The sequence below is a fragment of the Parasteatoda tepidariorum genome, chromosome 9 (genome assembly GCF_982258835.1).
Source record: "Parasteatoda tepidariorum strain Cologne lab strain chromosome 9, Ptep-v5.0, whole genome shotgun sequence".
Classification (NCBI taxonomy): domain Eukaryota; kingdom Metazoa; phylum Arthropoda; class Arachnida; order Araneae; family Theridiidae; genus Parasteatoda; species Parasteatoda tepidariorum.
In genome coordinates, this window is record NC_141763.1 from 12,237,323 (window position 1) to 12,253,826 (window position 16,504).

A 16,504-nucleotide genomic window follows, 5' to 3' on the forward strand; every position below is an offset into this window, starting at 1 on the left:
AATGTATCTTTCTTAATGTTATTCACTTTGAATCGAAAGAAATATTTTCCTAAATAATCAGAAATGATCTGGAAAAAATCCGGATTTCTGTATTTTGCACTAACCACGATCCGGAAGATTCCAGAAATCCAAGGTCCAAAAGTTTTAAGAAATCATCAATCACATTTATACATTAGAATTAATTATGAAATATTCGAACTAGAACTTATGCTTTGTATTTTTTTCTGGTAGAATGATAAATGTGGTTAGAGATAAAATTAAACTTATTAATACTTATTCATTTCAATTATGCTGCTTATAAATTATTTAGAATTTTATGTTTTGAAAATATCAATAATTTAAATTTATAAAGAAATTTTTTAAAATGTATCATTAATGATTTTACTCAAGAAATTTTCAGGATTTTTGAGTTGGGCTCACAATCACCCTTGAATAATAATCCCTTTCAAAAAGAAGTCAAGAGCAGTGCAGCGTTTTTTTAAAATAAAGCAAAGTTAAAAAAGTAAGCAAAAGCAGTGACTGTGAAGAAAGGTTGCTCTGTAGGTAAAAACGCACAACTAATTGTGTCCTGAATCGTACAGTTACGCATCCACTAACAGTTATTAGAATCTGCTAAAACTTTCCATGAATTTATTATTGCTACATTTTCATGAACTTTCTGCTGAGCAAAATTTTTAAATCTAAATTTCCACCACTTTCTGACTAGTTAGAGCGCTCAAATCTTTGCTCAATCATGAAAGTTACCCTTTTTTTTTAATAATTCAATTTTATTTATTTACTCTATAGATGTAAGCAAACAAAATTAACAACTAACAATCACCGTTAATTATTATTAATAATGAGTATTAGCGTATTTGGTCATCTTTAATCAAAGTGCCATCATCTCAATTAAAGTACTTCAGGTGTATATGTGTGCATTTTGTTTGTTGTATTCATGCATGTTTCCTTTTTCATTTGTCTTTCTTATAGTCATATTTTTCTATATGTAACATTTGTTTTGAGCTTTTAAATTCCTCCTAGATTGATTTAATTTGTTCCCAGACAGGACAGTGTCACTGCAGGAAAGGATTTACAGGAAGATATTGTGAAATAAGCTGTGATGGAGACCTGGCTGACTGCATGCTACAAGGTTAAAAAAACAGCACTTTTCTTTCATATTTGCATACTGAGTGTTTAGAAACATTTCAGCATGAAAACGACAAAGATAAAATCCATTTTTTCCCTTCCATTTTCAACTAGCAGTAAAAAACAAAAAACAGTGCTTTATTTTCTTTACATCAAGGCAAATTGTTCTCAAACATTTAACTCTGCAATGTTTCTCAAAGTTTTTTATTATTTAATTTTCTTAATTTTTTTTCTTCCAACAGTTCAATGTTGTCAAGAACAATCCAGAATTTTGTAATCAATATGGTCATCACTGTGCAGTGACCACCGTCACTGCTCACGCACTCTGGTATTGATCTGAAATTGCTTACAGCCACCTCCTAATACAGGGTTGCCACTCCACAGGGAAAACCTGGAAAATATAGGGAATTTAAAAATTCGCCTAAAATAACATGGAAAATGCAGGGAATTTAGATTTTTTCTTTACCAGTTGGGAAAATACAGGGAATTTTGTTTCTCATTTTGTCTTTTAAAGAATGGTGACCTCTCAACATGTAATCTATGGGATATTTCAGCTATACTAAACTATTTCATTTACTATAGCATTATTTCAGTATGTTTAGCTGTTTTCCAGCAATTAAATCTAATTAATATAGTTATCCCAATATAGCTCTTATAAGAACACAGCAATTGTCGTTTCTTCTTAAAATAGTGTGTATAATATGTACAGGGAATTTTTTTTCTCCAGATTTGAGTTTCAACCCTGTGATATGACACCCCAGTTCTTCACAATGACAATTAGGTTGCCGAATAGTAATTGTAAAGAAGATAAACGTCATTAATTTTATTTAACAGTACTAAATTTCATTTAATAAATACCCCAGGAAATTTAAAAAATGAGTTTAATTATAGAATAAAATATAATGTCTTATATAAATTGAATGTAAATAATTTCTTAAAATATCAATACAAAAAAACGTATCTGTGCTATTAGAAAACATTACAATGTATATTCATGTCAACATTTTAGAATTACTTGTGTTTTACTTATTTGTGACATATGCCTCAATAGGTTTGTTTTGGTCGACTCTCAAAATGATTTATATTAACTTCTAATGCTACATTCAATAATTCAGTAAAATTTTAATCTATATTTTTGGTCAAGTTATGAAGGTTTTAGAGTAGCCTTCAATAATATCCCTAGGGACATTTAACAAACAAAATACCCGATTACAAAAATTTTGTTACCTTTTATTACGCAGGATAAATTCGGTCATTTAAAATCAAACTCAACTTAGATAGGTGGTCAACTTGATAGCTTTCACTTTATTTTTCTGTCATAACTGACAAAACAATTTCATAAATAAATCATTGATACGCTTTTCTTTTCTTTTTTTAATTGATTGTCGTTTACTAAGGGGCAGATTTTGGGCTCATGGCTACAACAGAAGTTGTGCAACATTAGCTTCTTTCTGTTTATCACACAACATATTTAGTTAACACATCCGAGTGAAATATATACCAATATCCCATTGAATTGTGTTTATCACTATTGAAATCGTCAGTTTTTTCTTTTTTTCATCTCTTCTGTGAATTAATCAGAAGCAGTATTTTCTAGGTTGAGATTATGAAGGGAAAAAGATGTGTAATTATTCTATGTTTTCAGATGGAGTTCCAGTAGTTGTTTGTGAAGAAGGTTTTTACGGTCGAAATTGTGACAGACCGTGCGAGTGTGTGAATGCCATTTCCTGCGATATTGTCTCTGGAGAATGCCAGTGCTTTCCTGGGTGGACAGGACGTCGTTGCGACAAAGGTTCACACTTTTTAATTTACTTGAATGCACTTATTCACCATATCCGGTAGTTCAAAACATGTTTTTCTTACCCACACAACAAAACTTTTTTTTTCTCTATATGTTATTCAATTTATAAATGTGAAGAAAAAAAATTTGCATAATTTATGCAAATAGAAAAGAGCAGACAAGAAATTTTTATATTTTGTTAAATTTATAAAGGTTTGTGCCATTTTCAAGAGCATCGGTTTTATTTAAGGAATTGCAAGAGACAGCTGTAAAAAAAGATTTTGAATCTGATCTGTTATCTCTCTTATCTGTTTACTAAATAGCTGCCAACTCTATGGGATTTTGCCAGTTTCTCCTGGTCTACTGGTTTAATAAAAATTCTCTTAGTTTTTGTACAGATTATTGTTTGCTTGCTAGAGTATTTAAATAAGTATTGCAAAGACATAATGAAGTGAACCTCATTTATAAAAATTCTGTACTAAAGAAAAAAAAGTAACATGTCAGCAAAAATTCTAACCGAACTTTAAATGTTTCATGGTTTTATGAAAACTCTTTAGTAGGCTTTTATCAAGAACTGTTTTATAAAGTAATTTTTCTTGGACGAGATCATTTTGATAGTTGCCTGTATGCTTTCTGACCATAAGTATATTTGATCTCCCGTGGACATGACGCCACCCTCTCATTGTCTTCTAAATTGATCTAATTGGTTAGAGTTTGATTATCTCTTAAATATATATTACAATGGTAAAAAAATATGCTTTAAAAATTGATGAAACATGTCTTTATTCAATATAAATTGTCCTGCTTTTCTATTCCAGAATGTGAGAGGGGTTTCTATGGAGAAAAGTGTGAGCAGAAGTGTTCATCATGCATCCATTGCAGTAGAGTGAATGGAGAATGTATCTGCCCTCCCGGATTCCACGGATCACAATGTCGGGAGAGTACGTTTTGCATGTAAAAGTACCCAAAACATTTTCCTTTAAAATGTCTTTTTTGCTCCTTTATATCAATTACAGTAGGAAGAGAGAAAAAAAATAGTGCAACTCTATGCAAGGTTCAAATTGAGGATAAGGTATTACTACATATGAATCACTTTGCGTTTATACGCTGAGGATTGCTCATAGCAACAGAACTATATTACTTCCAGCCTCAGCAATTTTTATTTATTTATTTATTTTTATTAAAAATTGTGAAATCATATGTGGTGAAAACGAAGATTAGGAATCTCATATAAAATTGAACTGTACACTATTTTTTCCTAAAATATATAGTTTTGGTTTAGGGATCAAATTTAATTTTTAAGATTTTCTTAAAATCAAAGGTCAGTTTTAAACAATTTTCAATTTAAAATCTTAAAATTTGCAAATGTATAATGATTTTATGCATGTAAATACTATAAAAAAACTAGTAAAAATTTCCCACTAGAACTGCCAAGTTTTTAAAAGGTGCTTTTTGAGATGTGTTCTTAAGTTGAATAATAAATAAGGCTGTCTTTTTAATTTGAAGACTGCCTTTTTCCACAACTTCACTCAAAAATTAAGCTCAGAATCTCAGAAAATATTTTATAAAGAAGCTAAAACTAAAGGTAACTAAATTTTTAAAATGTATGTTTGAAAAGTAGCAAAAATTGTTATTCAATGTTCTAATTAAACTGGAAAATAAATTGTTTGTTACATTTATACAAATACTTGCTCTTGCCTGATTCGGGTGTGGAGATTTCATATCTGAAATTAGTTTTGTTCCTGAAAGCTACAGATTTTTTTTACAACATTTTTGGTATATTTTTTATGTTGTCAAAATGTGCAACTTTAAAGGGAGCGAGGGCACATCATCAAGATTAAAATTGCATTGGAACCCATGCCTGAAACATTGTATATGTTGCAAGGGGTGCCTCCCCGTTATGGATTGTTTCTTCGTGTGCTTTTGAACAGGTCATAAAAAGGAAGCGAAGGATTTGAAATCAGCGATGTCAAAATATTCGAGATCCGTTAAAAAATCTAATGCAACAGTAAACAAAAATAAATTTGTTCTGATTGTTATTCATCTCATATTTTAACATGGAATTTCATAAATTCTATTTTCTTCCAGGATGTCCGCCAAATAAATTTGGAGTGAACTGCAAACACCGTTGCAAATGTTCCAACAATGCCACTTGTGACTTCAGAAACGGATATTGTTTGTGTTCCGACGGATATACTGGAAGTCGTTGTGAGCAAAGTAAGTGTGTCTAACTCTTGATGAATTGTTAGTAGATGTTGCGCAAATTTTAACGGTGATTTCCGCAAATTATTCATGTTTTTCTGAAATCCTCTAATTTTCCGAAATGCTACAATTTCCACTAAAATTGTTTAAAATGGGAGTTTTGAAATTTTACCTTTACATTTTAATAACAATAAGTGCTTTTATGAAGTCTCAAAATTGATAAATTGACAACTGATAAATATTTAGGATAATAGATCAATTGCCAAATGATATGAGTCTAGCTCAGATAATTCAAATTCTGTCAAGTAAGGATCCCATATCATGTAATAAGACTACAAGGGGGAGAAATTTAACTAATCTCCTTTAACCAGAAAATTTACTGAAATGAGAGATGACACTGGGCATTGCATTTCTAAATCCTTTGTGTTGTTGGTTTATTCGAGTAAGTGATGAACGGCATACAATAACAAGAACAATTTGGTTAATTCTGTTCATTTTAATAAAAATATTAATATTGTATATTATATTATATAGTTTTTTTCTTCAAATCTTTTATGTGCTTTCATTTCGTTATTTGTGCCATATGCCCATGGCTTTAAGTGCATACAATATATATTTTTTTGTATTTTGTTCCTACAAACTTTTCTACTTTTTTTTTCAAATCTTCTGCAAAATGTCTCCTTTTTTTCCCTTGCTAGACTTTGAACTGTTAGTGATTAGGTAATATGTTTTATTCTTTATGTTCACAGCCTGTCCCAGTGGATGGTACGGACATCAGTGCACAAAGAGATGCCGATGTCTTAACGAAGGCCAATGCGACCACACAACTGGAAAATGCATCTGTCTTCCTGGCTTTATGGGTCAACAATGCGAGAAAAGTAACTTCCATTTTTGTTCTTTAAATTAATTTTATTTAAGTTGCAATTTATAATGGATAATGAAATAGTTAAATTGATATTTTTTAAAGGAAGGCAGTGAATAGCGTCTCAAAAATATAGATAAGTAATATATATTTTTGATATTGCCCAAAAGACTGAGCATTATCATAATGTAAAATTAACGTATTTAACATAAACATATTTGTGGTAAAGAATAAAGAGTTATAAATTGATTTTTGTTTTCGATTTTGTTGCGACAGTGAATTAATGAGTCTTACATTAGTGATGAAATAAAAAGTTAGCCATTACATTGATTGTTAAGAAAAGAATAAAATATCTTATAATTGGTTTCTTTTAATTAAAATTTGCTTAAGAATGATTCAAAAAAATACGTTTAAGAAATTAAAGAAATTTTAAAAGCTAGGAAATATGTAATCCCTATTGTGGCCATCACAATATATATATATATAATAATTCTCCTTTTTCGTACCTTGCCTAAAAACATAATGTATTATATTCAATGCTGTAACTTCCTTAATTGCTGTTTTCATGTATACAAAAAAAAATTTAAAAAATGTGAAGGTGATTCATTAAAAAGTTCATTAATTGCTCATTGCTGTTTTTTTTTATTAATAAAACACTTTTCTGTTGAGATTTTGAAAGGATTGGATTATTAATACTCTTCATTTATAATAGTGTGTGAATCTGGTAAATTTGGGAAAAATTGTTCCCAAGAATGTGATTGTGATGGCAATAGATGTGATTCTGTGAGTGGACGATGCATCTGCCCACCAGGAAGGACAGGGAAAAAATGTCAGATCGGTAAGTGACCATTTAATTTTTATACAAAAATACTTTGAAATTTTTAGCTATGGAATGAGTTACAAGTTTCAAAACTGGGAGAATGATAAAATGAAAGAAGAAATTTCGACTGGGCCTTCAAATGTTCAGCTCTGTATAAAAGTAATGAATCGCATTTTATTTTGGGTTGTTTCAGTTTTTCATGCAGTTTCTTTTGTAGCGGTTTGCAATATTTAATATAATACAGTAAAATTTCGCTACAACAACATTTTAGGGACCAAATAAATTTATTGTTGTAGAGGGATATATTATTATATCGAGGGCCTACATACTTTGGGGACACAATAAAAAATTTTTTAATGTTATATATGTATTAACTATAAATCTAATTATATATTACATTAAAATTTTATTTGCAGAGTGTTGATTATGGCTAAATATGAAATCAGTGACTTCTTAAGTGATAAGGGAGGCAATTCTAAGGGATGTCAAGGATGGGGTATTGAAATCTGAACACTAACGCCATTCACTGTGTTGAAAAGAAATAAGAGGGATGAGATTTTTCCGCTTTTTAGCGGATTTCTGCCTTTTTCGCTTTTGTCTCTCGAATTTCAGCCTTTTTATCAAAAACTCCGATTCTCTAAAAGTTTTTTTTTTTAATAAATATTCCGCTTTTTCTGAAAATTCAGCCGTTGAAATAAAATCATATTTATTTCCGATTTGATATATAGATATAATATATCGAAAAATATATTGAAAATTCAAACTATGTAGTTGCCAACCCTTCCGCGTGTCTACTTATTTTAGCTATTAGCTTTTACTAGCAGAAGATAAGAGTTTCCTCATTTTTACCCGTCTGCTAGATAGCTCGTATTTTCGTAATCCAGACGTCGCTGCATTTTAATATCAAACATCGGTTTTCGTATTAACCTGATTTAAAAGTTGCAATTCTTATTCACGCGATTTCAATATCGTTCATTGGAATTATTTATGAGATTTAAAAATCCCATATTGCGATTCGGAATCGCACGAGTTTATCCATTGTCGTGATTCGTTTTTGCGGTTGTAATATCCAACATCTATTTTCGTATTTACACGTGGTTTAAAAATTAGGCTTCGGACGTGCCATTTAGAAATTATGCATCGTAATTCGTATTTACGCGATCGGAAAATTACTTAGCATGATTTGTATTTTCACATTTTTGAAATCCAATATAGAGTTTCATTCACGTGATTTCAATATCGTGATTTATGTTCACGCAATTTTAAAATCTTTTATCACGATTCTTGTTGAAAGTAAGTTTTTTTTCTTTAATTAGTTGCTATAAATGTCGCAGTTTTTCTATTGACGATTATTGCTATATATAGGCATTACTTCAGCGAAACTGGATGAGAATATGTTACTGATATTTTGACTATAAATCACTTAATATTTACTCGCATGAAAAATCTGCTTTTTTTGCCTTTTGGACAGTCTCATCCCTGAAAGATGAGTACATAATCAGTAGTGAGTATTCTCTTGTCATAAAAGACTGAAAAAAAAGGCAAAATATGATAAGATTTTTTTTACATTTTATGAAAACCAATAATAAATGGAGAAAATGAGGTTGAAATTTGAAGGGGGGGGGGAAATCGTTCTACAGGGGTTTATTGCGTCACAGAATATCGCAACATTGAGAGGTGGATAACATTAATTCATATGCAAGTTCGTAATAGAGGGAGTTATTGTTGTACCGGATATCGTAGTAGCGAGAGTTTACTGTATTATTATTTAAAACTGCAAAAAACAAGAGATTTGAACTTCTGCAAGAGAACCTGCTTCATCCTGGGTTGAAAAATGGGTTTTCTCTGGAAGGGAGAATCAGGGCCCGACTTAGCCTAATTGGGGTCCGGGGCAAAAACTTCTTTGCCCCCCCCCCATCAGCTTCACAACTTTAGTAATGAAGAACCGAACTTTATGGAGGTATTTAAATTTTCACCTCATTCAACACATATAAGCAAGAAAATTAACTAAAATCTTTAAAAAGCTATTAAGTCCCCCCCTCCTCCAATGGTCTGACGAAATATCGTTCTGCCCATTTTAGTGATTTTCTGACGATTCTATGTTCATCATGCCGAATGCAGTTTTCTAATTGTAAACTTTGTCATCTAGCTGCGAAAAATTTATATCCTTGCTGACATTAGGGCGGAATTCAGTTAAATTTTTGCAATTACGATGGCTCAATTAAGCCAATCAGAATCCTGTATTTTGGTAAACATATCCCATTTTGCGATATGTAAGAATACAGTCTTTTGATTGGCCAAATTTGTCCATCGTAATGGCGAAATGTACTTAAATTCCGCTCTAGAAAGCCATGGATTAACGAAAAATTCATTTTTGTGTTCATACGATAGATTAATGAAGAAGCTAACATAAAAATGACGGATTTTACACTGTACTGATATTTTGTTTAAAAAAAGTTCCTTAAAGAAGGAAATCTAAAATAAACTTTCTATTCTATTTGGGGGGCCCTCATATGTGGGGCCCGGGGCAACTGCCCCGTACGCCCATGCCTTAGTCAGGCTCTGGGGAGAACTACATGTGCTTCTTGTGACTGTCTAAATCATAATATCATTCTCATAATCGTAGACATTATACATTCTCTATCATTTAAATTTACTATATTCCTTTTTTTATGACATAACTAATAGAGACATGTAAATGAACCAGTAAAAATGTGTGAGGAATAGCAATTTCTTCAGTCATTAATTCGCAGACCAGTGACTAAAATTTCTTAATTTCTACTCCTGTAATTTTTTAAATTTATATTATTCAACTTCTTTACATAACTAAAAAATGAAACAGTGCTTTCAGATGAAATTTTTGTGCAGAATCTTTATTTGTGGAGTTAATTGTTTTAGTTTGAAAAAAATGTGTTTTTCAATTTTTCTGTGGTCCCTGTGTCAAAGTGTACATTATTGAAATGCATTGAGATTAAGTGTATTCTTGATAAAATGTAATTTATTTTTTTCAGATTTCAAATGATTTTCTTATTAAATAAGATAAAAAAATTCATTTTATTTCAGTTCCGACCAAATATTGCAGTTTTGTACCCGTCCCATGTTTATGTAAAAAAAAAAAAATAGCAAACTTCACCCCTTGTTTTTTGTTCTAACTTTGACATTTAGTATAGTAATCTAGTTTTAGGATTGAAATCAATTAAAAGATTATTAAATGATTTACATCGTAATGCGTTTTTATTTCTATTAAATAAAGAATTAATATAAGTCTTGCTTTTAAACAAGTAATATTTTATTATTTAAACAATTTAAGAAATGAAATTTACAATTAAACCAACTTAGCATTATAACATTAGTTTAACATTAATTTAGAATAGATGGAGAGAGAGATTAACCAAGTTTAGTCATGATTTCGGTTTCAGCCTTTTACACCCTCTGACCGATTGCTCTTTTGATTGCTTCCCCAACCTTTTCCTTCCGCTGCTTTTATATCCTGTATTTTTTGCTTGATAAAAAGTTGCAAATTTGAGGAAAGGTCAAGTCCAAAAGTTGTTGTTGTTTTCGAGTTTGTCCCATGATGGGGTTAATCCCATGATGGGGGTGACATTGTAAGATTTAAACCTATTTGATTATTTGAATTACTTTATTCGTATTTAAGTTACTATTTGCCGATGGAGATTTCCCACGGTAGTTTTATTTAATCGAACACTTTGAAATGTTCTTGAAATCTAATTTTAGCCCTTTCTTTTGATTTTAATTTTGAGTGACGATAAGCGTCGCAGTAAACTTTGCATAAAATATTTTTGTTTTAAATAATTTCATAAAAACTTTTGAGTAGGATACTATTTAGGAATCTTTCAAGTTTTCTAACTGACGTCAAAACTCTTGAATTCTGAAACTCCTTGCTATTAATAATGAAGAAATTTTTTTTTTCCAAGTTTGTTTATATATTGAACATTTTTGTATTAACAATTAATGATTCTTTTCCACAGAGAGTGTGCAGGTTTCACTGTATTTGTTTAATATTTGTTGTTAGATAAACGTGCACTTACTGCTAAATGGGAGAAAAACTAGGATTAATACATTACAAATAAAAAATGAGTTACAATGTGGAGTTTTCAAAAAATTTTTTTTATTTTTTTAATTCATAAGATAAAATATAAATTTGAAACAATTGCAAATATAACACGAATAACGTTAAAAGATGTGGTAGCTTAAACATCTCGTGAGCTTGTAGAAAAAATTATTTATTTTTTTTCAATTTATAAGAAAAATAAATAATACTAAAGAGATAGCTTAAAATACTCTAATGTAGAGGTCATAAATTAACCTCTGCGAAGAAAGGGAATGTGGATCTCAGGAAGAGGCAAACTCATTTTTATTTATAAAAAAAATCTAGTGATTTCATTTCTCGATTGCCTTTTCAATGATTATTGCTACAAAATTCAGCATTATTTTATCAATAAAATTTTTTTTTAATACGATATTACGTTGCTTGAATTTCGAATTTGAGTAATCACTTTTCATATATATTTATATATATAAACATTAACGTTTATATAAAAATTATCGTATTTGCCATCAACTTGACTGAATGGATCATGCTATATGACAATTAAGTCATTAACAAAATTTGAGATAAATTTTTGTTCGTATTTAGGCTACTATTTTCATGCTTTAGGCTACTAAAAGCAACTATTTTGTTCATTTTTTTCTGTGGCAACCCTGAATAACTAATGAGGTCATCCTTTTAAAAACACTAATATTGGCATTTATCTTGGGTTAATATTTGATCTTTAGAACAAATGTTATTTAAGGTACTATCTTTTACAAGAATTGTGTATTGCTTGTTTTATTTAAAAGATTGATTTTTTTCCCCTAGGGTGCTATGATCATTCATATCTTTTAATGTAAAATAAAAAATTTGTGTCCACATTTATGCACCATTAATTTGGTTTAATGTTTCCTTTGTACAGGGTGTCCTGTGAAGAGGTACGGTCCTGGCTGCTCCTTCAGATGTCGTTGCCGTAACAGAGCAACTTGTGATGCGTACACGGGAAGGTGCATCTGCCCTCCTAACTGGACGGGGTCATCTTGCCAAGTTAGACAAAGTAATGAACACAGCGTTCAATAATTAAACATCATTTTATTATCAAAGAGAAGTACACAACTCCAAAATGGATTGGGGGTGCGCAACCTGCGGCCCTCCAACCCTCAATGTGCTGACTGCAGTAGCTAAATAAAAAATTATTATTTTTTTTACTGAAGATTTATGCATAGTTTTGAAAATCCCAATATTTTTAATACTACATTATTACGATATACAAATTTTGATGCTCTTCGTGTGTGCCGATATCATCGTAAATCCAATGACTTTGTAATAGTTATTACCACCCGTTTTTATGTATCTCCTGAAATTGCGATTTTTTAAAAAAAAAAAAAACTGTATATATTTTAACATCTTGAAAGTTTTGAATAGGGAATTCAAATAAAATTACTTTTTATCAGCAATTACTGCTACGCATTGCCTTTTTAAAATTTCGATGTTTTAGCACGATATTATTATGAATCGGGAGTAACGAAAAGCTCATTTAGATAACCATATTTCTATGTGGTTTATTTGTACCGTTTTTATCTTATCTGATTTTATTTAAGTATCTTAATAGTTTTTATTATCAAGGAAAATAGTTCCTTAAAAATTAATGTTTTCTTTCTTTTCTCTCCCTTCCTCTTATAATTTATTTTAAAAGGTTTTTAAAGTATATTCCCTACTATAAGATGAATCTTATTTTACCCTGCAAATGTTTGGTTTTAATTTTAATCCTGCAAACTTTCAGTAAATTAAAGTACAATGCGCATCCAAAAAGTAAGTTTCCCTAAGAGAAAATACTCATACTTTCAGGAACATTGGCAACAAGTACAGCAATGTTTCAACTATTTTTCAACATAGCCACGACCAGAATTGAGACACTTGTCGTATCGTGGGATCAACTTTTGTATCCCTCTGTCGTAGAACTCTGCCGTCTGTAAATGGAACAAGCCTATCACAGACGTCTACAGCTCTCCGTCGTTGCTAAAACGCTCACCAGAGGACAGGAAATTCTTGAGGTGCAAGAAAAACATGAAAGTCGCTGGGAGCAAGATCAGGCCTGTAGGGTGTATGATCAAACAACTCCCAGCCAAATTTCGTCAACACAGCTGCTGTGCGTCGAGCCGTATGTGGACGAGCATTGTCATGGAGGAACACAACACCTGTAGTAAGCATTCCACGCCTCTAATGGCTGGAACCTCTAATCTCTAATCCACGCCTCTAATCTTGAACGCTGACCGTTCACAGTAACGGTCAGCGTTTACTATTTCACCACCTAGTTCCATTCACAGACGGCAAAGTTCTACGACAGAGGGATACAAAAGTTGATCCCACAATACGACAAATGTCTGGTGGCTATGTTGAAAAATAGCTGAAACATTGCTGCACTTGTTGCCAATAAATATGTTCCTGAAAGTATGAGTTCTCTTTTAAAAAAAAAGATAGGGAAACTTTCTTTCTAGATGTGCCTCGTATTTGACTTGATTTATTTTATTAACTGGAATATTTAACTTTTTTAAAAATTTAAATTTATGAGCAATAAAAAATTTTGATGTTACAATTAATCTTTTAAATGGAGTTGTGATAAAAAAATTTAATGTGATAAAAAAAAAAAAACAATAGCTTTCCCATTGTTTATTTCAATTTATCTGAATTTTTTCTGATAATTGATTCTGATTCCGATTTTCCCTAAATTAATTAGTTTAGCAGTTTTTAAAAACTTAAAAGTATTTAATTTTATGCAAATATATTATGCGGTTAAGTGATAAAAGGAATTTTGTGGCTAGAACAGTGATGTTTTGTTAACTATCACTACCTATAATTGCTGTCAACATGTTTGTCTAAAAACTTGGGCATGCGGCCTCAAAAAGGTTGTACACTCCTAATGTAGTATACTGAATTTCATTAAGTGCATAAATACTTGTTGACAATTCCTTTAACTTAAATTACATGTGAGAGAAGCTTAAGATTATTAAATCTTGTCTTCGAGAACGATTAACATTTAGGAACATTTGCTATTATGGCTGCTAAGAAAGACATTTTGAGATGTCTTAAATTTTTCAAAGTAGCAGTATTAGTTCTTTAGAAGTATTATGTAATCATGTTAAACCTTTTCTTAACTATTGGAATATTAATATTTTTCATTCCTTTATACTCTTTTTTAGAAAAGTTTAGTTAAGATATAATTTTACCTACTCTTATGCTTAGTTGTAAGGACAATTTATTAATGCATTTGAAAAAAATAAATAAATTCTAAAGATTTAATAATTAATTTTAGATTAGTGTTTTTTAATATTTTAAAGTATTATTTAAATTATTGCGCTCCTCCTGTTACAATTTATTTTAATCTGTGATTTATTTATTTGTATTTTATTTTATAACCGTCGTTGAACAGCCAACCCAATTTTATGGGTTTACAACTAGTAATGTTCAACTCCGTTTCCTTGTAATTTTGAACCCAATCCAGAAGACAAGGGAACTCCTAGAGAGCCACCCACGGTTAGACTGACGGTAAGGGAACTCTAACCTATGATCCGCCTACCACTGAGGATATTTCATGTCAGCACTGTGGTCAGTGCAAGCCGGATGCGGAATTTGTATCGACCAGCCATCGCCTGGATCGAACCCCGGTTCACCTCATTGGAAGCCGAACGCTCTATCCCCTGACCCATCGCGGCTCATATTTGTATTTTGAAATAATTTTAAAAATTTGCATGACTACTAGAGAAATTCAAAATTATGCATGCGTACCACATGGCATCCCCTAAAGTGCGTCCACCACTCTCTGGAATTCATCCCTTTTATGAAGTGACTGCAAGCACGTTATCAGTTGACAGCCTCTGAGGATGCATACAATTTTTCTATAGATTTGAAACTAAAAAGGAATAGAAAAGTTAAGCCTGATAAAAAAAAAAGTCCAAAAATAAAAAAAAGTCAAAATGAAAATAAAAGTTTGAAATACTTAAGCACAACAAAACAGGTTTTAACTTTATGTACACTAGACATAATTAAAGTAGTAAATGAAGCATCTTTATCTTGTAAGCTAGTATCTACTACTTATTTTAAAACAAATCTATTTATTTTTACTATTTATCTACTATTATTTGTTACCAATAAAATTTGTTAATTTTGTCTAGTTTTTCGTTTGAAATGCTAACACAAAAACGAAAGGGATTTTACTGCTTTCTCTAAAAGTTAAGTGGCTGCACCATACACTTGAATTTATTTTTGTTTTATTTTTTTCAGGAGATGAACTTAGCTAGTACAAAAAAAGTCATTTTTAGTGATAAAAAAATACAAGAGAAAAAGAAAAGTCAGTGATGAAGTTTTTCCCTTTGCAAAGAACTATCATCGTGTATAAAAGAGAAGCTCTATTTATTTTGCCTATTTTGTTCGTCACATTCACCGTCAGCCACACCTGTTGCATCACTTTCAAAGTCGCATTGACATTAAAAATCATTCGATTAATTCGTTGTAAATATTAATTCATGTCATTTTTTTTTATTGTGTAAATGGTTATTCATTATGTTTCACTCCAAATAAACTATTAAAAATATATTTCTGAAGTGTATTATTCTTCCATAACTCATGAATATATAATCAGGGGAGCGTAAAACAAACCCTGAGAAGATTTAGAGAAAATGAAGAAAGAACGACTTTTTAGACTCAAACCGACTTTTTATGTCCTCAAATTAGGTCTTTTGTTAAGGTTATCTGTGACGTTTGCTAATTCATTCTACTATGCTTTTTTTTTTTTTTAATAGAAAAGAGCATGTTTGGGGCCGTTCAAAAAGTGCGTACATCCCGAAGGGGGGGGGGATTATACAAAGTACGTACATTATAGGCATACACCAAATTTAAATTTGACTTTTTTATACACATGTATCAAAATGTAGTTGCTGTTAATTAAAAAATAGGTTTGAACTCCATCACAGAAATACCATACGATGCAGCATGACCATCGGTAGGAGGGGATATTAAGCGCAAAATTTGTCCTATTTGTGATACATATTTTGCATCTTTGACTTGTTCGAAAGATCACAAGAAAATATGCAAAGTAAGACCAGTTCGTGTACCAGCTCGTCGACAGAAAGAATTTTTGGTTATCCTCCGAAACCAGGAAAACGAAGATGGTCTCGTTGATGAAGATAGTCTAAATTTTTCATCAGTTGCAGACAAGAGTAACGCTGAATTGGTGTCTCTCGAGAGGCATTTGGAATGTCCTTGGGAAAATACTGTAGATTAATTGTATTGATTGTAGGAAATTATTATATTGATCAGACAATATTGTTTTATTTATTGAGTTGGTGTTATTGTTAAAATAATTTAAATGAATAAATTATTTTTATTTAAATGAATAAATTATTTTTATTTAAATGAATAAATTATTTTTATTTAAATGAATAAATTATTTTTATTTAAATGAATAAAATATTTAATTTTATTTAAAACATAATTATTTTAATTTTTATGAAAAAGGGGGGTATACTAATAAAATGTACGTACTCTAAGGGGGGGGAGGGGGTTAAAATTTCTGCATTTTCGTGTACGTACTTTTTGAACGGCCCCTTTTTACAAAATTAAAATGTCAATTTTATGGCCTGAAAAAAATCTTCTCTTATAAATTTC

General features: G+C 30.6%; 1 protein-coding gene across 8 annotated transcripts in view; it reads left to right on the top strand.

Moving 5' to 3' along the window:
• The window catches only part of LOC107451551 (uncharacterized), a 238,752-nt gene extending 223,319 nt beyond the window's left edge, over window positions 1–15,433 (top strand). For 7 of the 8 annotated variants that reach the window (XM_087150875.1, XM_087150876.1, XM_087150880.1 and 4 more), the window contains 8 exons: window positions 1,042–1,129; window positions 2,771–2,917; window positions 3,724–3,846; window positions 4,994–5,122; window positions 5,857–5,985; window positions 6,682–6,807; window positions 11,763–11,897; window positions 15,122–15,433. In XM_087150875.1, coding sequence (XP_087007001.1) covers window positions 1,042–1,129; window positions 2,771–2,917; window positions 3,724–3,846; window positions 4,994–5,122; window positions 5,857–5,985; window positions 6,682–6,807; window positions 11,763–11,897; window positions 15,122–15,138 — 894 coding nt within the window. In that variant the 3' untranslated portion in view covers window positions 15,139–15,433. Of the gene's footprint in view, window positions 1–1,041; window positions 1,130–2,770; window positions 2,918–3,723; window positions 3,866–4,993; window positions 5,123–5,856; window positions 5,986–6,681; window positions 6,808–11,762; window positions 11,898–15,121 lie in introns of all 8 variants that reach the window. The other variant, XR_015429033.1, reaches the window with a different exon arrangement.
• The last annotated feature ends 1,071 nt before the right edge of the window (window positions 15,434–16,504 follow it).